This window comes from Malaya genurostris, chromosome 1 (assembly GCF_030247185.1).
Source record: "Malaya genurostris strain Urasoe2022 chromosome 1, Malgen_1.1, whole genome shotgun sequence".
Taxonomy (NCBI): domain Eukaryota; kingdom Metazoa; phylum Arthropoda; class Insecta; order Diptera; family Culicidae; genus Malaya; species Malaya genurostris.
In genome coordinates, this window is record NC_080570.1 from 23,607,828 (window position 1) to 23,622,324 (window position 14,497).

Here is a 14,497-nt window from a genome sequence, read left to right on the forward strand (position 1 = left end):
ATTGAATGATTGAATTTCAACTCGTTTCAGTGTGGTTTCACAAAATTACAAAAAAATACGTCGATTGGTCATACATGCTATCTCTCTCTCTCGCTCTCTGTTCCTACTACCTTTCGCTTTCGGCTCCTCGTATTCAGTCGAATTTTATATACTTTATTTTATATGTCTCTCTATCTCTTCCATTCATTCATACAGAATCTAGCCAATGAAAAAAAAGAACACAATCATGGATTACCAGCGGTTTGAAAGCATCCTAGCAGCAAGCCCACTTCCACGGCCGTCCTCTTCCGCTGGTCGGGTTCATCCAGTGGACCCCGACCGAACGCCACAGGATAGTGACGATAATGAGTATGACCAACCGCATCAGCCACCGCCGTTCCGCCGCAGCCACTCGATGCGATCATCCTTCACCTCACTGCGAAGTCTGAAAACACGCCTCAAGCACCCAACGGCAGCTGCAAAATACGGACCACTATCGTCACCGGGGCGTGAATGTTCCCACCAGCACCAGCCACAACACCAGCAGCAGCACCAGCACCAGCACACATTCACAACGGCTGCGGCAGCAGCAGCTAAAGCCAACCTGAAAACCAAACTGCTAAAACTACGGGAAACTTATGCCGAGTTCAAACGGTTGCAATCATCATCATCATCATCCTCCAGTGACAGTGCCAAAGCGCACACCAAGTTCGATACGGAGTGCTGGGTTAACTTTAAAATACCGGACTCCATTCCACCGAAGGCGGCAGCACTTCTGTTGGAAGGACCGGCCCGGCGAAAAGTCCAACGGTCCCAATCTTTACGGCCGTCGGAGCGAACCAATCTCGAGCCCAAATATGCGACCACGATAGGAGGACGAACCACAGAAGCCACGGCAACAACTTGCCAAAGCGGGAAACTGACAGTACGAAAAGTCAGCCTACAATCGGAAGCGATGCCTACGATCCCGAAGCCTTCCGACGGTACCCAACATAATCTAACCATCGCAAGGACGGCAACCATCAGGAAAAGCTCGGTGTGGGCCAACAGCAGCAGTAGCAATAAGGAACTGTTTGTATTTGATTTTTTTTTATGGGACCTTTCTACGAAAGAAAGAAAACCCGTTTCCCGCTGTAGCTAGCGGAGAAAGGAAACATCCGAGCCGCCGTTCCTTTTTTTGTTTTTTGCTGTCCTTCTACTTCCACTTATGAGAGATTGCCGGGGCCAAACCAAACAAACATAATAAATTATTCATCATCCGTAGTGCGAGCCGATAATTCCCACTCGAAACATTCATCAGAGCCACTTCACCGGTCACCAAGTGGAAATCGTCAAGTCAATGGCTTAGCATCGTCCGATTGAGAACATAATAAATCTCAATTCCCAATCATCCGTCAAACGGCCATCGACACCGGCGGCGCACTGTGGGCCCAAAACTGTTTTGACATTTTGTCTTTTAAAGGGCTTGGGTTTTTTCCAAGACTAAAATTGAATTCCTAATTTTACTTTTAACGTCTCTCGGATATTTTGATCCCCAGACAGAAATACTGCACAAGTCACGGAATGCACCCCGGATCACTTAATCACTTTGATGTAGTCATTTTTCCACTCAAAGCCCACAGTCAGTCGCTGCGTTATTTTTTGGTTGGCTGTCCTGTGGTAGGGTTACCAACTTTTCTAGTTGCTGTATTCTTGTCAGGATATCGTAACGAATAAAGGCTTGTTTGCAACGAAGCCTGGACAGATAAAATTTGGAATAAAACAAAAACATTAGTCATCATAAAACTAATTACAGGCTATTAAATTAAGCTGCATGAAGAAACTATGACCTTTTTTACCAGCTGTTAATGTATATGCAGCTTTCTCTGTAACCGATTAAGCTGCTTTTGTCCAAGACTCGCGACATTTTTCTACAGTTGTAGTTAGGTTAGGTGGTATCGCCTTTTACGGTACAGCTTGGACTCCATTCGCTTTATATCGTTATCGAACATCTTTGACGTAGTGACAAGATGCCAAATCAGGCCAGAATAGCGAGGGTGCGTTATGGATGCATTGGAATTGTAACAATCGTTCATTTAGGCATTCTTCAAGGTATATTTCCTTGTTTATCGTTTCGTTAGAGATGAAGCTTTGGCTTGCTCGACCACAGCTGCATATTACTTGCAAAACTAAATATTTTTGGGAAACTTCGCCTCTTCGTCCTAAACTTCTTTCCGTTGCATGGCAGTATGGAAGCGGGAAGCTGCCCAATGTCTTAGAGAACGTAAGTTTCACCGTCCATTATTACGTAGGAAAACTTCGTCAAATATTTGCGATACAACTTGTGGGCCCGGTTGTCAGTTTGTCATTACGGTTCGGTACAGTTGCAACTTTGTCCGACTTTATACCTTGCCGGTACAAAGTTAGAGAAAAAGTTGCTTGAAAAAAATGCACAAAAAACTACTTGAAAAACTGCTCAAAATAACTTTAAAAATATCAACAAACTGCTCGCAAAGCTTCTCGAAATAACTGCTCAAAGAACTTGCTCGAAAAAACTACTCGAAAAAAGTGCGAAAAAACTGTTCGAAAATTACTCAAATAGTTTGATCGAGAAAAATGCTAAAAAACTGTTCTAAAATACTGATAAAAAACTAATTGAAAATATTACTCGAATAAACTGCTAAAAAAAATGCTCCAGAAACTGCTTGAAGAAACTGCTCAAAAACATGCTCACAAAAACTGCACGTTGATTTTTCTGGAAAAAAAATTTCTGGAAAAAAATTGGAACTTCACAAAAACTGCACGGAAAACCTGCTTGACAAATCTGTTCAAACTTTCTCAAAAAAACTGCTTGAAAAATTCTCGTGCAAACTTATGGCGTTTTTCATTGAAAAACACTGGTGGCGTGGATTGCTCTGGCTTTGCACTTTCGAGCAGAAATCGCAATGAAACACCGTCAAAATGTTGCATTTCTGCTCGAAAGTGCAAAATCAGAGCAATCCACGCCACCAGTGTTTTTCAATGAAAAACGGCATCAGAGAAAGAGTTGCTGGGAAAAACTAGTTAAAAATTACTTGAAATAACTTTTTTAAATATAATGGCTCGGAAAACTATATAATATTACTGTCCGAAAAAACTGCTTGAAAAAACTGCTCGAAAAAATCACTCGAGAACAATCACTTGACAAAACTGTTCGAGAAATTCTCAAAAAATTGCTTGAAAATACGATTGAAAAAAATGCTAAAAATCTGCTCGACCTTCTCAAACTTTCTCAAAAAAAAAACTTCTCGAAAAATTGTTGCTTAAAAGAGAAAAACTGCTTAAATACTAATTTAAAAAACTGTTTTAATGAATGGTTCGGAAAACTATATGATATAACTGTCCGAAAAAACTGTTCTTAAAAAACTACTCGAGAAAATTGCTTGACAAAACTGCTCGAAAAAATGCTAAAAAACTGCTCGATAATGCTGACGAAAAAACCGATTGGGAATATTACTCGAATAAACTACTAGAAAAATGGCTCCAGAAGCTGCTTGAAGAAACTGCTCAAAAAAATACTCACCAAAATACAGAAAAATTGCACGTTGACAATGCTCAAAAATTTCTCGACAAAACTTAAAACTTCACAAAAACTGCACGGAAAAACTCCTTGACAAATCTGTTCAAACTTTCTCAAAAAACCTGCTCGAAAAATTCTCGTGCAAACTTAGAGAAAGGGTTGCTTGAAAAAACAGCTTAAAACTACTTAAAAAAAACTATTTCGAAAAAACTGTTTTACAGAATGGCTCGGAAAACTATATGATAAAACTGTCCGGAAAAACTGCTTCGGAAAAATCACTCGAGAAAATTGCTTGACAAAACTGCTCGAAAAATTCTCAAAAAAATTGCACGAAAAATTCGTTCGTCAAAAAATGCTAAAAAACTGCCCGAAAATACTGACGAAAAACTAATTGATAATATTACTCGAATAAACTGCTAGAAAAAATTTCTCCAGAAACTGCTCAAAAAATACTCACCAAAACTACGGAAAATTTGCACGTTGGTAATGCTCAAAAAATTCTAGAAAAAAAACTTCATAAAACTGCACGGAAAAGCTGCTCCAAAAACATACTCAAACTTTCTCACGAAAAAACTGCTCGAAAAATTCTCGTGTAAACTTAGAGAAAGAGTTGCTTGGAAAAACTGCTTAAAAACTACTTGAAAAAACTGCTCGAAATAGCCCTAAACATTTTTAAAAAGAGCTCATAAAATTGCTTGAAAACCACGCTTAAAAAAATTACTTGACTAGTCGAAAACCTGCTTGAATGAACTGCACGAAAAATGCTTGAAAAAGTTACACCAAGAGTTGCACGAAAGAAAAACTACTCGAAAACGCGACTATACTGCTTAGTAAAACTTCTTCAAGAAACATTTAAAAAGCTTCGAGAAAACTGCTAGGAAACAACTGAAAAGTTCGAAAAATTGTTCAAAAAAACTTCTTGATAGAACAAGCTGCTCCAAGAGCTTCTTAACTTATTAGAAAATTATTCGAAGACTGGTGAAAAACTGCTCGGAAGAAATATTCGTAAATATTATTCAAGCAACTTATAAGAAGCCGCCACTCGAAGAAACTACTCGAAAAAACTGCTCGAAAAGCTGCGCGAAATAACTGCTCGAAAAAAGTGTGAAAAAACTGTTTGAAAAAAAGGCTCCGAAAAAAACTATATGATTTAACTATCCGGAAAAATTGCTTGAAAAAACTGTTCGAAATAACTGAAAAATTTGAAAAAACTAACGTGCCGACAGAAAACGAAAAATAAACCTATTAATTTTCGGGTTCGGGTAAAGATTTTGATCTTCGATCTAAAAGCTTGTAAAGAATGTTTTTTAGGAACTTGCATGCATACGGACCTTAATGACAAAGTTATGAAAGGTCCTAAATATACAAAAAAAGAACTTGTATATTTGAAATTTACATAAAACAAATGGCAATAAGCAATTTTTCTCACAAAAAAATAATCAAGTGGCGTCAAATCAAGCGAATTGAGATTGAATATTCAGTTCAAGAATCCGGAATCGCTTTCGGAAATCTCATGTACAATGAGAACTTAATTTACGCGACGCTGTTTTTATGCGTTTTATTTGAAATAACGCGATTTTCGATTTACGCTTGATTGCTCGGGCACAAAATGCGTTTTGTCGATGCCGTCACTTATACCGTTATGTCCCCGGAACCGGTATTGACAGCCAATTGATCTTCGAATTCCATTCAAATCACAAAAGTAGCGAGTCTAAGTGTGTGTAAAAATCGGTTGAACAATTTCCTACAAAATTAAGCGAAGAGAAAAATCATTGAAATTCCGAACTTGTCGAGCTGAGTCGAATGGTATTTAACAATAACTGGACATCTTAAGAGCTCCGGTAAAAATTCGGGTTTTCCTGCTATTTTATTATTTTTTATTATTTTATTATTCAATTGCGATATAAAATAATTTGCAAATAGAATTAACACGAGTTTTTAAACAGCGTCATGTTAAAAAATTCAAATTACGTCACCGGTGAAATTCACATTTTTTCTGTGCTGGATTTAAGTTTCGAACAGAGTTGCCATTTTAAAATCGGTGTTTCAACTTGAAAAATATGTGTACCATCTGTGTTGCATATATACGATCATAATCTGTGAAAAACATTTTGAAAATCTGCCATTTTTACGAAATATTCATGAAAATCTGTAGAAATCTGTGAATTTTGATGATAAGAATCTGTGTGGCAAAATAGGCCAACAAATCTGTGGTTTTGCAGAAAAATCTGTGAATATGGTAACTCTGGTTCAGAAGTCAATTTTAGAATTCAAATCTTCGGTTCAGGATCAAAATTCAGTTGCAGAATTCAAGTCCTAAATTCGGGAGTTGGATACTGAAACTGAACTCTTAAAATTTTATAACTGCATTCTGAAACCTAGATTCTGGAACTGAGTTCTGCAACCAAATTTTGGAACTGAATTCGAGAACTAAGTTTCGTAATTCATAATTTTTTTTTCTGTGCTGAATTTTATTTTTAAATTCAGTTCTAGAATCCAAGTCCCTGGCTCAGGTTCAGAATTATGCTCCGAAATTCAGTATCCGATTCAGGATTGAGGTTTCTCGAATTCAGTTTCAGAATCCAAGTCTTGCTCAATAAATTCAGTTCCAGAATCAGCATTGAGGTCCCGAATTCAGTTCAGGATCTCCAGTCTTCAACTCGTGCGGCATCCATTTTCCAACCTTTTGAAAAGAAACCCAATGCTTTCGGACACATTAAATCAATCGAAGAAAATATGCTCAAAACAATGAAGATTCTCCAACCCAAAACGTACGGTCACCCTAGACAACGTCCCACCTGTCTCCGTTCGCCACAGCGAACCACCCCCGCGTAAAACTAGTGCATGTCAGCGAAAGGGAAGGACTCCAAATGGCACTTCTTGCGTTTACGTTATTCGCTGTTGAAACGACTGTCGCTTCCGGGAATTTTTTCCGTTTCGATCCTACCGAGTTCGTATCGAGGGGGAGAAAGTAATATTAAATTACTGAATGAGCAACTCCTAAGAGAATGCTTGTGAACTCCATCCACTTATACCATCTCGACTTGGCCCTGTTCGACCCTGTGAGGGGTGGATGGGTGAGAAAATCCTGTCTAGAATTGGATCGGAAGCGAACGGTGGCTATCAGCGTGAAGGTGACGAAAATCAAATAAAATAAATTTTAATTCAATATCTATACTTTTCGCTCTCGACGCATCAGCCCGAGATACGGCGGACGTCGCGTAAATGTGGGCCGAAGTCACAGCGGAATGGCAGACAAATTCAATATGTTTGGCTTTGCGTTTTTCTTCTTTTATTTCCCGACTGTCGGAATATGTTTCGAGTGAGCTGGGGAGATACAGAAATGGAAGTCAAACTTCGAGCAAATGGGAAAGAAATATTGAATTGAAGGAGTTTTTTGGTTGGTGAAATCGTAGCGACTTTGATCCTTGTAAAAGTCGTTAAACTTGTAAAGTCGATCTTCTTCAAATGAAATTCATTGGAAGAAAAGTTTTGCTGGACGAGAGTCTTAAACATTCCATGCAAACACTTTAGTAGTTGTTATCTGAACGAAATATTGATTGGATGTAGGTTTCGTAGCGAATACATTAATAGGAAATACCTCATTACAATTCTCTCTTACTTCAAATTGTTCAAATTTTTATTTCCATTCCAATAAAATGAGCTCCACTTGCATTCTTTTTCACTCATTCTGCAGGACGTCTCCCCTGTGAAACGTCTTATATTGGCTATCAAGTGGCCATCGTGTTTGACTTGTCCGCCAGACTAAAGACACAGCTCTTCGCAAACGGTCTTACGACGCCAGGATAGACGATTTGGATTCCATTTGCTGCATGGTATCTCGTGCAGTGTGGCATGTGGTACTGTACTGTTGAAACGTTCTGGTTACTCTTCTGATTCTGTTTATTAATGTATCACTAGAATCTTCTCAACTTACCTTACCTAACAGCTATAGGCCTGGGGTGTCCTTTGCTGTATCAAGCATACGTCTCCACATAACTCGGTCCATGGCTGCTCGTCGCCAGCCACTCAAGGCACGGATGCTTCTGAGATCACCCTCCACTTGATCGATCCACCTTGCTCGCTGCGCTCCTCTTCTTCTTGTACCAGTCGAATTAGATTCAAGATCTTCTCAAGCGACTTTTAAAATAACCAGTAAAATTTATCAGAATTTCTATTTTCATTGAAAGGAAGAATAAACAAGATTAATTAGTATTCTCTAAGCCTGGCGAACTGACCGAAACGACACCACTGCGCAGTACACTGTGCGCCATCTAAGCAGGACCTATTTAAATATTTAATAACTCCGCCAATTTTCTACCGAGTTTGGAAAAGAAAAAGATTTATTTAGGTTATACAATGTCATTTATTGATGATCCTTTCAGAATACAATATCGATCAACAAGCGGTCCTTCTTTGGGCATTTTGCATAGTATTTGACAACATTTCGAACATATTAGTAGCATTTTTCGCTTTTAGGAGCAGTTTTTCCGGATTAAAGAAGTAAGCTGTGCTGAAATTGTGAAAAACTGGACTCAATTCAGTCGGAAACCGTTAGAATAATGTTCACTGAACACAAAAATATAAATTAATGGTCTTATAGTTCCTCAAACTGCTATTGAATTTTATCCAGATCCTACTAGCGGTTCCGAATCATCGGAGTAAAACGTGCAGAAAAAGGAAAGTAAAGAGTATTTGATTTTCTCGGACTCTGCTGAACCAATTTTTAATTAAAATCTAAGATCTTGAAATCAAAGGTCCCAGCCTTCTTCACATTTTTGTCCGGATTCTACTTTCGGTTCCGAAGTAACAAAGTGAAATTTGAAATAAAAATGTCCTGCTTTTTAATTTCATCCACATCCGACTTATCGTTCCGGATTGATGGGGTAAAATATGCAAAAGAATGAAGAAAGTGCACTCGATATTCTTGGACACTACTGAACTGTTTTTTTTTAAATTTGCTTCAAATCAAAGTCTTATGGTCATTTAGGAGTTAGCCAAATTTTGTGCTAGAGCACATAACCGTTTTCATTATTTTTACGTTTCGTGTTTGACTCATCAGTGCAGAGCAGTTCAAATTGAACTGCTTAGTGCTAAACTCGGCAGTTCAATTTGAACCGCTAAGCAGACGTAAAGTTTCTGCTACTTACAGAACACTTTTTATTTTGCAACGAAGTGCAATGTCTTTTCTGACGTGCCGAACGAAAACGTGTTTTCGATTATTTCTGGCCTATGCAGGTGTGGTCATTTAGGGGTTAGGTTACGGTTACGAAACGATGCACTCAATTTTCTTGAATACCACTGAATTTTATCAGACTTCCGGTTCCGGATTGACGGGATTATTTGTATAAAAATGAAGAAAAATGCAATTTTATCCAGATCAGACTTCCGATTCCGGAGTAACAGGATAAGCAAAAACAGTGCACTCAATAAGCTAAGAAGCCTTTGAAACAATTCTCGCATACTCAAATTAAAGCCAAAGGTCTTGTGGTCTCATAGCTGGTTATTAAAAGCAACTCTGGTTACGGATTAACAAAAAAAGCGGCTGCTAAATACATTTTGCCTAGATTCAATTTCCGGTTCCGGAGTAACGAGATAAAATATCTAAAAAATGGACTTTCTCTAACACCACTGCAGCAATTTTACAAGACTAAAAGGAAACTGAAAGGTCTTTGGGTCCCATAACCGGCTATGGGGGAGCAGCTTTCGCCTACGGATCGGCGAAGTAAAACGTGCAAAAGAATCAAAAACAGTGCAATAAATTTTCACGGAAACCGCTGAACCGATTTTCGCCAACAACAAATGTAAGGTTTTATGAGCCTGCATGAAAATTTATTCGGCTCCGACTTTCACTGTCAATAAAAATATGCATCAAACTGGAAAAAGTGCAGTCGATTTTGAATCATTTTTTTGCAAACCTGAAAATGAATTTTATTCAGATTCGAGATCCGCTATTAAATGTTATCCCGATCCGACTTTCGGTTCCGGAATTACGAGGCAATATGAGCAAATATTTGAGAAAATGAGCACTCAATTTGCTCGGAAGTTTCTTAACCAATTTTTCCAAACTGAGATTCAAATAAAAGGTCTGGAAATTTTTTAAAATGTACACGAAAAGTTGAACCAGATCCGACTTACGGTTCCGGTATTACAGCGCAATGAGTGAAATATTTTCAATTTCATGGGTATAAAATTTACTGATAAATTTGCAAAAGAATGGACCAAAGTTGACTTGGTTTTCTCGAAAACCACCGAACCGATTTTCCGCCAAAGTTGATTGAAGTAGTCATCTATAAAATCTTATTCAGATCCAACTATCGGTTCTGGAGTCGCTGCTACGATTTTCGCATACGATAATCCACATGAAAGGTTTTATATCTCTAAAGGCTGCTATTGAATTTTATCCAAATCCAATTTCCGTTTTCGGGTGACGGGGTAAAATATCTACAAAATGTAAAGAAAGTGTACCAGATTTTATCGAAAACTGGTTAACCGATTTTGGCAAACTCAGATTAAAATGCAAGATTATATAGATCACACAACCTGCTAAGAAATTGTGTCCATTTCCGACTACCGGTTGCGGAGATATAAGATGGAAAGTGTCGAAAAATTCAAACCGTTATTTAATGCGATGCTGCAAAGATCGTACAAAGTCTACAAAACTGTTCCAATAACTAATAAAATAGATCTTGTCAGTTGATAGTAAAACAAATCGGCTTTGGCTATATTTGTCTACTGGAAATAAAAGTCAAATGTCTGAAAAAAACTAACCTCAATTCGATTTCCCAAGCATACAAGGTGTGGGCCTTTAAAAGTGGGAGCATTTGTTTCTGAACAAAATATTTGAAAAAAAAAAACATTTTTATCTATTTGCATTTCGATTTAGATTTATTTTGATTACAGCTATTTTTACCTTTTTTTTACCATAGAAAGGCTATGCAATCACTGTGTAAACCGACCTTTGAACGGAGCCTCGGAGGACCGAGTGTCGTATACCATTTGACTCAGTTCGTCGAGTACGTAAAATGTCTGTATGTGTGGGTGTATGCATGTATGTAAAATTTTTTTTACACTCACTTTCCTCTGAGATGACTGAACCGGTTTTTAATTACCTTAGATTTAAATGAAAGGTCTTGGAATCCCACACAAAGTTCCTGAATTTTTTTTCGAATCCGACCTCCGGTTCCGGAATTACAGGGTGATATGTGCAAAAAATAAAAAATAAGTGCACTAACTTTTCTCAGAGACGGCTGAACTGACTCTCACAAACTTAATTTGGATTCGACTTCCAGTTCCGGAATTACAGGTGATTGGTGAAAAAAAATCCTATTTCAAATAGTTTCCTCACTTTTCTCAGAGCAGGCGTGACCGATTTTAACAATCTTAGATGAAAGGTCTCATAGTCTCAAACAAAATTCCCAAACTTCATCAGGGTCCGAGTTCCGGTTCCGGAATTATAGGGTAAAATGTGTTAACAATTTGATACCGTTACTTGAAACGGTGAAACAAAAATCGCAAATCTATTTGTAATCTTTTATTTCGGCTACCCTGGTTCTGGTTTTCCAATTCTGGAAGCACCGGAAATAGTGGTTATATATTCCAAAATAGATCTCACTCATTTTTCTCAGCGATGCACAAACTCAGGTTAAAATGAAAGGTCTTATAGTCCTATATTGAATTCCTGACAATCGTCCGGATCCGACTTCCGGTTCCGAAATTACAGAGTGAAGATTTTTAAAATATTCATACCGCCACTAAAAATGGCGAAGTAAAAAACATAAAATAATTTCTAAACTCGCCTCAAAACTATTCCAATCGGTAGTCATTGTCAGTAGACGACAAAACAAATTAATTTCGGTCTTCCAGGCTCCCGGTTTTCGATGAACGACCGAAAATTGTAGCCATAGACCCACTGCTGCTGTATGGCATGTTGCACCGTTCTGTTCTTCTCTGTAGTCATTCAAATCCTTTTCACGAACAATGGGCATCACAAAATCATTTATCATGACACGATAACGATCGCCATTAATAGTTTTCGTTGCTCCATCATCGTCTTGGGATAAAATATGGACCAATCACCTTATCCGCACAAACACCACACCAAACTGTAACTTTTTGATAGTATAGAGGTTGTTCTTTAATTAGTTGAGGGTTTTCAGTGGCAGAGAACCGACAATTTTGCTTATTAACGCATCAATTTAACGTGAAATGTTCTTCGTCTGACATGATGATGGTTTTCTCAATTGAGAAGTGAAAAGAGGCTGAAAATTTTCAGCCCGACGCTTCCACTTTGAATGGCCTACCCTGTAGTTGAATCGATTTTTACCAACTTGGATGTTAAACGAAAGGTCTTATGGCCTCATAATACAAGAATGATGATGGTCCCACCATGGGCTGAAAAGTCCCGGGCCTAACAAAAAGAACACGATTTTTTTGGTTCAACATTAATTTTATTCATTATCTTTTGCCTCAAAATAGGGCTCAGTTCCAGCGATAAACTCTTCATTCGTGCGAAATTTCTTACCGGCGAGCATTTTTTTCAGGTCTGCGAACAGCCAGTTGTCACTGGGAGCCAAATGTGGCTTCAAACGTTCCATTTACGCTCCAAATAATATTCACTGTTAATGGTATTTCCTTTTTCAAGATACTCGATAAATATTACGCCACGCACATCCCAAAATACCGAGGCCATAACCTTTCCAGCCGATTGTTATGCTTTCGAGCGCTTTGGACGAAGTTCACCAGTTGCTGTCCACTCAAAATACGATATTTTTGATTCCGGAGTGAAGTGATGAATCCACGTTTCATCCATTGTCACATATCGACGCAAAAATTCCTCTTTGTTACGTTGTTTCTTCATTTTTTCTTTAAGCCTCTTTTGCAATTTTTTTCATTTCCTTCGTTTGCTTAGTTTTGCGATATTATTTTTTCTGATTTTGTTTCTGTCATTTCTACTACATCTGTTAGTCACTTTTGCTAATTTCCTTCAGCCTTTTTTGGCTGGTCATATTCCCTGTTGCTGTTGTTGTTATTTCTATTATTTTTATCTGTCGTTTCCGTTTCAATTTCTTTGTTTTTATTTGTATTTTTGTTTTTTTCTTTCTTTGTCTATTCTGTTTTCTTTTCTCTCATTCCTGTCTAATATCAATACTGTGTTATAAGTTTTCATGTATTCTCAGTCTTTTTTTTCATTTTAAATCTCGTTTTATTTTTCTGTGCTTGTTTTTTCTCTTCCGCGAATTCTGTATAATTTCTAATTTTTGCTTATCATATCTCCTGTTTTTGTTGCATTTTCTATCGTTCGTTTTTCTATCATTTGTTTCTCCAATCTTCAATTGAACTATGTTTTTTTTTCGTATTTTAATTTGTTACTTTTTACATCATTTCTGCCTCAAAATCTGCTTGTTTTCAGTTTTTTTTTTGTAATTTTACCTCGTTCTTTTTTGTGTTTTTGAGATAATTATGGATTTCTGTCTTTTCGGTTGTTTTTTATATTCCACGAATCTTTATATAATTGCTATTTTATTTCTTCTACAAGCATTTTTTGGAAGGTCATAAATTAGTTACGCAGATTTTAAATTTTTTGGTTTTTTTTTTTTAGTTTTTGTTGATTATTTCGCTAAGTTCATATCAAATTAATAAAGCAAGTAGGAGCTTGAAAGCAAATCAAAACCCAGTGAATAGTTTGTTGATAATTAGTTACGGTAATTTAGAATTTGTTGCTAGATTTATTTTGTATTTTTTGAATAATTTGCTAAGTTCTTATGAAATAAATCTCTCCTAAAAGAGCTTGAAAATAATTCGCACCTAAGTGGTTAGTTTGTTGCTAATAAGTTGCTAATTAGTTACGGTAATTTTGAGTTTGTGCTAATTTTGTTTTTCGAATACTTCCATAAGTTCATATGAAGTCAAAAATAAGCTTGAAAACCAATCGAAACCTAGTAAACAGTTTGTTGCCAACAAGTTGCTAATTAGTAACTGTAATGTTGTTATTTTTTTAGTACTTCGCTAAGTTTCTATGAAGTTAACGAAGTACCTCTCCAAAGTAAGCTCGAAAACCAATCGAATCCCAGTGGAAAGTTCGTTGCTAATAAGTTGTTAATTAGTAATACAGTAATTTTGAATTTGTTGCTAATAGTTTTGAAGTACTACTCCTAAACTTGGAAACAAATCGAAAAAGAAGTTTCTAATTAGTTACAGAGTTCTTAATTTGTTGCTCATTTTTTTCAATACTTCACTAAAATCATATGAAATTAACGAAGCACCTCTCGTAAACAAGTTTAAAAATAATTCGAATCTCAGTGGACAGTTTGTTGCTAATAAGTTGCAAATTAGTTACGGAAATGTTGAATTTTTTGTTCAGTTCAATTGCTTACAATAAACATGGCCAAACACTGCTCAGAATCATAAACATGTTCTCGTTTTTCAAGTATGATTACACACAGACAACTTTTGATTGTTTCCTTGGCAAGCATTACCGAGTCTTCGCTGCTAGTTTTTAATTATGCTCTTCTTTTAAATAATTTCTTTCCCAGAACGCTTGAAACGGAAAAGATCGAGTAAATTGTCTCGCTCTCTCTCTCTCTCTCTCTCTACCGCACCACACGATGCTCGGAAAGCTTAGATTGATTCACATCGCTCACTTTGCTTTCTTGAGGATTCCCGATCTCCGGTGGAATCCTGATTCTCCATCGCATCATTCTTGCCGATGCTTACGATGCATTCTGTCGGGAGAAACTTTAACCCCCACAGTTTTATATTTCAGCCTTGTCTGTCTTATCATCACAAAGTAGATTCCACCACAGTCACCATGTCGAACTTATTCCTATAATTTATGGAGCAAATATATGTACGTCTAACTGAATTCCTTCCCATGGGTTGCACTTGCTAAGAAATGAGCACAGGCAGGATAAGAAGAAGAAGAAGAAGAAAAAACAATAACGAAAGCACCGACAACGATGACGATAAATTTTAGTTAAG

At 37.2% G+C, this 14,497-nt stretch overlaps 2 protein-coding genes across 5 annotated transcripts in view; both read left to right on the plus strand.

Moving 5' to 3' along the window:
* LOC131434893 (uncharacterized) overlaps positions 1 to 2,908 on the plus strand; it is a 63,815-nt gene extending 60,907 nt beyond the window's left edge. The window contains exon 2 of the mRNA XM_058602142.1: positions 196 to 2,908. Within this exon, the coding sequence (XP_058458125.1) occupies positions 206 to 1,120 (915 nt within the window). The 5' untranslated portion in view covers positions 196 to 205 and the 3' untranslated portion in view covers positions 1,121 to 2,908. The remainder of the gene's footprint in view (positions 1 to 195) is intronic.
* The window catches only part of LOC131434875 (ankyrin repeat and fibronectin type-III domain-containing protein 1-like), a 359,205-nt gene that overhangs the window by 296,134 nt on the left and 48,574 nt on the right, over positions 1 to 14,497 (plus strand). The window lies entirely within an intron of this gene.